This window comes from Cicer arietinum, chromosome 5 (assembly GCF_000331145.2).
Source record: "Cicer arietinum cultivar CDC Frontier isolate Library 1 chromosome 5, Cicar.CDCFrontier_v2.0, whole genome shotgun sequence".
Taxonomy (NCBI): Eukaryota; Viridiplantae; Streptophyta; class Magnoliopsida; order Fabales; family Fabaceae; genus Cicer; species Cicer arietinum.
The window spans coordinates 70,458,811-70,467,978 of record NC_021164.2 but is presented as its reverse complement, the minus strand read 5'-3'; the positions used below and the strand labels follow the sequence as shown (position 1 = coordinate 70,467,978).

Here is a 9,168-nt window from a genome sequence, read left to right as displayed (position 1 = left end):
GAGTTTTGTTGAATATTATAAATATAATAATGTCCAACATTTAATTATTTAATAACATATCAGCTTTTTTTATTTAATTATTTTTTAAATTATTTAAATTTTAGATTAATTTTAACTTATATTTACTATCAGGACCCACATTTTGTCATATGTATACAAGAATTCTCTCTTTTTTCTTGCAGCGCACCATTATAAAAGGTTTCGTACTTGCCGCGTATACATATTACATAATTCAGAGGGTCAGAAAGGAATATAAAGAAATATATTTATTAAAAAAAAAAGAGCTAGGTGAGTTAATTGGTGGAGATGAAAAAATGGGTGGTTTTGGTGGTTTTTTTGGTATCATTGAAAACATTAAGTTTTGGAGTTAAAGAAGAAGAAGTTACATACGATGGAAGATCTCTTATCATCAATGGCCACAGAAATATTCTCTTCTCTGGTTCTATTCATTACCCCCGCAGCACCCCTCAGGTTATTAAATCACTACTCTCTGATTTAATTTATTCCTAATTGAATGTGATCTATAATCACATTTGAAGTTAATTAAATTAAGTGCCTTCCTTGCTGCATGTTTTCATCTACAATTACTACATTTCCTAAAGGCTTTATTTATCAATGTGTAACTTAATTATTATGAAGGCACATTTTTTGTATTATTAATTAGTTAGCATTTGGCGTTAGAAACACAGAAAGTATATAAGCAGTGAGTGTAAAGTAAAATCAGTTTGTGATCGAAACAAAATCTCATACTTTCTTTGCGTTTCCTGGTAGGTAAGGTTCTACTAAGCTCCCTGTATTACATTATGTTCAAATGTGTAAGTTTTTTTTATTTAATTTTTTGTAAACAAATAAGAAAAAAAATCATTAGAAAAAAGAGTGAAAGATTAATTAGTACCATCACAACTTTAAGTATTTCAATTTTGTTCCAATTTTTGAATTTTATGATAAATCATATCATCTACCGCTCCCTAAATGTCCTAATTTTATTGTTTTTAAAACCTTTACAATATTTTTGAATATATCCCTTTTTAATTTGAGTTTAATTAATATACCGACGATCACAAAAATCCGCAGTTCTTGTTGCCAACAATGATAATTAATACAATTCCTTTTTGAACCACAAACTGTTTACAGCTGTAATATTTTAACTTTACTATTGCATTTGCATCACGGGTATGAATTGCATGACAGAGGAATTTCTTTCTCAAATTTTTGGGTTGGCTAAAAAATATAATTAGTATTCATGCATCTCCAATTAATTTTTTATTTAAATAAAATAAAATAGAAGTGTGGCAGATGGTGCATTTTTGGGAAAAAAACAAGTAATGATGAGTAAATTTGTCACGAGTAGACTTTACGGTTGGAGTTGTGCATCAGAATTGCTTAAAAGGAAAAATGTGAAGAAAAAGAATGAAAATGACAAGATGGTAACGAATTGAAACGTTGTTGCAGATGTGGCCAAATTTGATAGCGAAAGCAAAACAAGGTGGTTTGGATGTTATTCAGACTTATGTGTTTTGGAATCTTCATGAGCCCCAACCCGCCAAGGTGCGCCACTCCGTTCTAAACAATCTAACGTAAAAAAAATGAAAATATTTATTTATTTAATAGATTACTATTGGGTATCTGAAGTATTAAATTACGGTGTAAATAATACATAAATAGAAGAACAGTATGATTTCAGCGGCAGATATGACTTGGTGAGATTCATAAAGGAAATCCAAGCTCAAGGATTGTATGTTTGTCTCAGGATTGGACCTTTCATCGAGAGTGAATGGACATACGGGTCGGTACTTTTACTTTCACCACATCAACTTTATAAACAAAAAATGTAAATGTTATTTCCAATTATTATTAAGCCAACATTGGCATTTCTTTCTAACTCGTAACTCATAATGAAGGGGATTCCCATTTTGGCTACACGATGTCCCTGGCATTGTCTACCGAACGGACAATAAGCCTTTCAAGGTACATTTTTGCCAAACTTGTTGTGTACTGTTGTTACATAACAATAATTCTAATGTGTTCGTGTAATTTATCTTACATCCCTCTTTCACATATATATATATTCCAATGTTTAGTTCTACATGCAAAATTTTACAACAAAAATCGTGAACATGATGAAAGAAGAGGGTTTATATGCTTCGCAAGGAGGCCCAATTATATTGTCACAGGTATACAATTATTATATGATTCCAATTTAGTTTATAATTTCATCATTTCCCCCACCATTGATTCGAATGGCTAATTGTGTGTCTAATAATAATATAATATATAGATTGAGAATGAATATCAAAACATCGAAAAGGCATTCGGGGTCGCAGGATCGCAGTATGTTGAATGGGCTGCAAAAATGGCAGTGGGCCTTAATACTGGCGTGCCGTGGGTTATGTGCAAGCAAACCGATGCTCCTGATCCTGTGGTCAGTTCCACTCAGCCCATCTCACTAGTTTATTTATAAATTAATATATCAAAATTTTAGATTAGTGATTTTATTATGTCTTTGTAACATATAGCTTTTTATATTTATTTCAGTCCTTCAATTTATTAATCATACATATAATACTACTATCGACCTCTGATCACTTTTCACCTAAATTTTGCTGCTAACTTTGCAGAAAAAAAATCTTCCTAACTTGTGACATATCATACAAAACAAAACTTCTTGTTATTAACGTGTACATCATTTCTAATTAACTATATTTCAGATAATAGTTTCTAGATACTTTGGCAAGGGATATCGTTCTAATCTAGATATATAAGTTTTATTATATTTATTATCATAATTTTTTATTTTGACTAATACGAAATTTATTTTTGTTTTTATCTTTTTCATGTTTAATATTAATATTTTACAAATTCTATTAAGTATGAGCTCAACTAATAAATGTCGATATTGTTAGGTTGAATGTCTTGTTTTGAATTTGAATTTGAATTTCTTAATTATGTGAGTTAATTATGGTAACATTTACTGTTTCTTTTAAAACAAAAAATTAAATGTAAAGCAAAATACATTTTAAATTACACAAAAATATCATATTAATTATTTAACTCTTTTTGTACAAGTTAGCCATTTATGTTTTTAAACACTACAATGTTAATTATTTATAGTCATAACCTCAATTTAATCATTTGTAGTTAGAATTTTTTTTAAATTTTACTATAAATTTTCTTATCGATTATATAAAAAATAACATAATAAATTTTTGTTCGATTTTCTAATCTGAATTAGGATAATTTCACATTTAATTTCAAGAACATAATATGTATTTTACTTGAATTCTCTCTAGTTTAAATTATTTTTATAAAAATTAATTGAAAATTTATGTTATTAAGATTACTAAAATCATTACAAAAATTTATAGAAAAAAATTAAAAGAGTTTGATATTTTAATTTTGTTAGTTTAAAATTAGGAAAGACATAAAAAAAACACAAAATTCTCACGTAAATTAAAGGACCGCATCTATTTTTCTAAATTTAAAGTTTGTAAATTAAAGTAAACACAATGAAAAATATGCTGATACTAAAATCTTGGCAAAACCACGAATGTTTTGTGTATGGTTCTCTTATAAGAGTACTACACAAGACCTACCAAGAAATTTTTGTGAAACCTTACTAGAAAAATTGTAAATTAATACACAGGTTTTGTATCGGTGCAGATTAATGCATGCAATGGTATGAGATGTGGAGAAACTTTTACCGGACCAAACTCCCCCAATAAGCCTGCTTTGTGGACGGAGAATTGGACATCTTTGTAACTTCTTTCATTCTCTACATTCATTTGCGACTACAAAATCATACTAATTTTTATTGTTTACTCATAATTGATTCTATTCCTTGATTCATACAATTTCACTATATAATGCAATTAGCATTTATATTCAATATAATTAACTACCAGCCTATTTTTTCTTTCCTGGTTGAAGCTATCAAGTTTATGGTGGAGTGCCATATATACGCTCTGCTGAAGACATTGCATTTCATGTCACTCTTTTTATTGCAAGAAACGGAAGCTTTGTCAACTACTATATGGTATATTCTTCCTTAATTTGAAACTCTTTCCATAACAATATAGTTAAGTTAAGCTTATTTTATTCCCAGATATAATGTACCAATTAAGTTCTAGTTAATCTTATAAAAAAAGTTCTAGTGAAGATTTCTGCTAGATATTTAAGTGTCATCATTCTAAGAAATCATTTTCAATAGTCTCAATCAACCTTACACTATACTCATCTAATTAATTAACATTGTTTTCAACTTAGTATCATGGTGGAACTAACTTTGGAAGAACAAGCTCTGCTTATATTATAACAGCCTATTATGATCAAGCACCACTTGATGAATATGGTTAGTATATAACATTAGTTTTTTTTGTTCAATGGCAAGTGCATGTAATTAACATGAATTATTTTGCTACCTCTTGCAATTATTGTTTTTAGGTTTGTTCAGGCAACCTAAGTGGGGACATCTCAAGGAGTTACATGCTGCAATCAAGTCTTGCTCCACCACTTTATTACAAGGAGTGCAGAGGAACTTTTCTTTAGGTGAAATGCAGGAGGTGAGTGCTCTCAAATTTTCTTTCTCCAACAGGTTCATTTTCGCTTAATACTTTAGATAAACGTATAAGAACACAACAATTATCACAGAGTTTGACCAATTGTGTCGGTGTCTTTAATAGCGTAGTGATCATTGCAGTTACTTTTAGTTCCATTTGTTCTACCATGCTACATTCGAGTGTATGTCCACTTATCAACAAATATAAGCCATATTCAACATACTACAATTCAAATATTCATAGGCTTTTGTTTCATTTTGATCAGGCTTATGTTTTTGAAGAAGAAAATGGAGAATGTGTTGCGTTCCTTATAAACAATGATAGAAGGAATAATGTTACTGTCCAATTCCACAATAGTTCACATGAATTGCTCCCCAAGTCAATAAGTATCTTACCAGATTGTCAAAATGTGGTTTTCAATACTGCAAATGTAAGTTATAACTTTATCAGAATCAATTATATATATACCGCATTAATTTTGTGATTTTCCCTTTCATTTTAGTACTTTTTTAATATATAATATATATTTATGTATATAGGTAAATACAACGAGCAACATAAGAATCATAACTTCAAGACAAAACTTCAGCTCAGTGGATGATTGGAAACAATACCAAGATGTCATTTCAAAATTTGATGACACCTCACTAAGATCAAACTCATTACTTGAACAAATGAATACAACCAAAGATATTTCTGATTACCTTTGGTATACTCTTAGGTTAGTTATAATTTGATTTTACTTCTAACAAAAAAAATATATCATCTATTTCTTTTTATTTTATTTTATATATATATATATATATATATATATCATGTTAGTGATGAATTTGGATCAATATCTGAAGTGATTAATTTTATGAACAGACTTGAAAATAATTTATCTTGCGGCGAACCAACGCTTCGTCTTCATTCTGCTGCTCATGTTGCTTATGCTTTTGTGAACGACACATACATTGGTACATAAATGCACAATTTCACACGCATATTCAAAGTTTGAAGTTTTTAAAGAAGTTAATTACCTTTGAGGGGTTAATTGATCATGACTTTATTGTAATTAAATCTTCTAGGAGGGGCACATGGAAATCATGATGTGAAGTCATTTACACTAGAGCTCCCTGTTACATTAAATGAAGGAAAAAACAATATTTCTATTCTCAGCGTTATGGTTGGACTTCCTGTATGTATTTTAAGAGTTCGTGATATAAGACTTTTTATATAATCAAACAAGTAGATGTATTTAGTTTAAATTTAAAACAAATACATTTACTTTGCTTGCTTATACAAAAATTAAAGTAGTACTTTATTAGAATATTTTTTAATATTTATGTCTGAGATTTTTTGATTTGGTTAAAAAAGGATTCAGGGGCATTTCTTGAAAGAAGATTTGCTGGTTTAATCAATGTAGAACTTCAGTGTAGTAAACAAGAGTCTCTTAATTTGAACAATTATACATGGGGATATCAGGTTACCTATTATTCATGTTATATACTTTCAATAATCAATATTTTCTTATTTGAATTTTACATTGTATATTACACGCCACTTTATGCGTGTCAACCTTTTCATCCATCTCTTGCACTGTAGGTTGGATTACTGGGAGAACAATTAGAAGTATATAAAGAACAAACTAGCAGTGACATTGAATGGACTCAATTGGAGCATATCATGATTGATCAAATTACTCTCACTTGGTACAAGGTAAAATGACACATGAAGCAGTGCTTGTGAACTCTAATTTAATTTTTTTTGTTACATATTATAACAGTACTTATTACTATAGAAGTGTGACAATGACAATTTGTATTGGTAGACTACATTTGACACACCTAAGGGAGATGACCCTGTTGTCTTAGACCTAAGTTCTATGGGAAAAGGTGAGGCTTGGGTAAATGGACAAAGCATTGGTCGCTATTGGATTTTGTTTCATGATTCCAAAGGCAACCCTTCACAATCATTGTAAGTTAACCCTTCTATGATATGTTACTAAATATATTTTTTGGTCAAATGTTGCGTTGAACCAACACAATTTATAGTTTACGGTTGACTAATGTTTAAAAATCATATAAAATTTTAATGATAATTAACGACAACCTTCAGTAGAAATTTACGATTCTTCTCGTCTTTTTGACTAAGATGATAACTTGATTTATGTCAATTTATCAAGTTAAATTTTGATGAATATATATTTATTTTCTCTTGTTTTTATCCAATGAACATCAATCAAGTAATTGTCTTAGTTACGAGAATGAAGAGCACCATAAATATCTAAATCTATAATACAACATCTCACATAGTTGGAGTTTAAAACAATTTTTAAATTTATTGCCTATCAAACTGGCCACCAGTAGAATTTGCTCTATTTTCTGCCTCGTGATATAATTTTACATGGAAAAAAAAAGAACAAATGACAAAGACAGTTCACCCACAAAAACGACTTTGAGATACTAATTAATGCTTGTATTCATATTGGTACAGGTATCATGTTCCTCGGTCTTTCCTTAAAGAGAGTGAAAACAGTTTGGTTTTGTTAGAGGAAGGTGGTGGGAACCCTCTTGATATCTCCTTGAACACTGTTTCAGTCACAGATTTACATGAAAACTTTTCTAAATTGCCATTCCCCACCTCTGTTTAATACTAATAGAAAAAAATATAGTAAAACACGCGTAAATCATACATACAGAATCTGTTTCCTCTGTAGATTGTGAAATGATAGCATTTTAACTTGGCTTGTACTTGTACACGTGAACACAAATTGATTATTAATGAAAGAAAAAATACATATTTTATTTAAACCTCTGCAGATCTGGTTTTGATTTTTTGTTATCCAAATAGTAATACTCCTTTGGATCTACCTACCTGACAAGATCTGGTTATTTATTGGGAGAAAGAATCTCATTTGACCTCTCTTCTGACTAGAAATGGGAATTGAGAATATTGATTTACTGATTTATTTATAAAGAAAAAATAATAATGTTATGATAGTACTAGTATTTTAGAAGGGGAACGTGGATGCAGCATGAGTTGCGTAAAGATTGGTCAGGTTGTTGAACAACAGAGATATGTTGGATCCATGATAAATTCATTATGCACACGATGTTATGCCCCCATGCTGTTTTCTGCAGACACTACTTAAAATTGCTCTACAAGCTCTCTCATTATTATTCATGTTAAATAATAATAAAACTTAACTTGTGAATCTGTGGTATACTTTAAATTTTAGAGGCAAAAAATGAAAGAAAAAGAAAATCAATTTTCAATTGTATATTAAAGTGTATTAAATTGTAAAATAATGAATTTTATTATTTATTTTCAAATTTTTTTATGATAAAAATTATGTTTATAGTTTTTTTTTTCTTATTTTTATTGTCAAAAATGTCCACAGAATATTTATGTCATCGTAAAACTCACAACAGATATATCTAATTTCTTGCATATTATTCAATAATAACAAAAAAAAAATCGTAAATAATTTATAATCAAAATATATTTTTAATTATTATTAAAGAATCAATATCAAAAGATAAAATTTGAAGGATAGTTTTTTAACTGAATTTAATTAAAAAACAAACACTGCGATACACATTTTGTCAATCAACCGCATAATTTTTTAACTGAATTTAATAAAAAAAACAAAGACTGCGATACACATTTTGATACCTAAAATGTATCCCAAAAAAGAAAAACTTAATAGATCCATTAAAAAGATAGGTGAAATTTAAAGCAATCGGGAATAATTTTGCAGATAGTTTTTATTATAAATTGAAGAGGCAAAGAAAATAAAAAGAGTAGTAATAGCTGTCAATATCTGTGTCCGAATCGGTTATATCCGTGTGATGAGACAAAAATAGCAAGAAAGCACGACGCCGAATAATTAATTAAACTCTGTTTCTCACTTAACTAACTCACTTAACTTAACCTGTTAGCTATTAAAGTTAAAACCCCAATACAGAAACACACTCATATCACATTCAATAATGAAGCTTTGTTTCGTTTTTTGGTTATTGTGTTTACTATTAACTTCCCTCACATTCACGACGTTTGTCTATGCCGCCGGTAACGTCACCTACGATGGCCGCTCCCTCATCATTGATGGACAACGCAAGCTTCTTATCTCTGCTTCCATTCATTACCCTCGAAGTGTTCCTGCGGTGAGTTCTATGACACACACTTTGCTATTCATTCCTCATTTCTTTTTTAACTTTTCAATCAAAACCATACTCTTAATGCGAACTTTGAAGGACCTAGTAAATTAATGCAGCTTAATTGTTGATTTCAGTTTTTTATTTATTATTTGAATCCTTAATTGATAATTAGTGTGATATGCTATAATAGATGTGGCCTGGTCTTGTTCAAGCAGCCAAGGAAGGTGGTGTAGATGTCATTGAAACCTATGTTTTCTGGAATGGACATGAGCTTTCTCCTGGAAATGTGAGTAGCATTCACTCATTTCAATGCACTACTTGTTGTTAGATACTTTAGTTCTAGAGCAAGAGAGCTTCAAATTTATGATATATGAAACCTTTGTAATTTCTCTTCAAATTGTGTACTTCTTGTAGTATTACTTTGGAGGACGATTCGATCTCGTCCAGTTTGCCAAGATTGTTCAGCA

General features: G+C 29.6%; 2 protein-coding genes across 4 annotated transcripts in view; both read left to right on the top strand.

Annotated features, from left to right (window-relative positions):
• Positions 1-210: 210 nt before the first annotated feature.
• Positions 211-7,351, top strand: LOC101501079 (beta-galactosidase 6). 3 transcript variants are annotated; one of them, XM_004502929.4, is made up of 18 exons: positions 211-471; positions 1,453-1,548; positions 1,674-1,786; positions 1,902-1,968; positions 2,082-2,174; positions 2,279-2,422; positions 3,661-3,755; positions 3,928-4,033; positions 4,264-4,348; positions 4,441-4,559; positions 4,822-4,986; positions 5,096-5,277; positions 5,424-5,515; positions 5,627-5,736; positions 5,916-6,023; positions 6,144-6,257; positions 6,370-6,515; positions 7,035-7,351. In XM_004502929.4, the coding sequence occupies exons 1-18, from the start codon at positions 307-309 to the stop codon at positions 7,189-7,191; spliced, it is 2,157 nt and encodes a 718-aa protein (XP_004502986.1). In that variant the 5' UTR covers positions 211-306; the 3' UTR covers positions 7,192-7,351. The 3 variants fall into 3 exon arrangements, with proteins under 3 accessions (XP_004502986.1, XP_027190386.1, XP_027190385.1); XM_027334585.2 differs by having other exon boundaries at positions 456-471; positions 1,666-1,786; XM_027334584.2 differs by lacking the exon at positions 211-471 and having other exon boundaries at positions 1,685-1,786.
• A 1,064-nt stretch (positions 7,352-8,415) lies between these two features.
• The window catches only part of LOC101501613 (beta-galactosidase 10), an 8,214-nt gene continuing 7,461 nt past the window's right edge, over positions 8,416-9,168 (top strand). Inside the window, exons 1-3 of the mRNA XM_012716515.3 lie at positions 8,416-8,707; positions 8,892-8,987; positions 9,116-9,160. Of these exons, the coding sequence (XP_012571969.1) occupies positions 8,534-8,707; positions 8,892-8,987; positions 9,116-9,160 (315 nt within the window). The 5' untranslated portion in view covers positions 8,416-8,533. The remainder of the gene's footprint in view (positions 8,708-8,891; positions 8,988-9,115; positions 9,161-9,168) is intronic.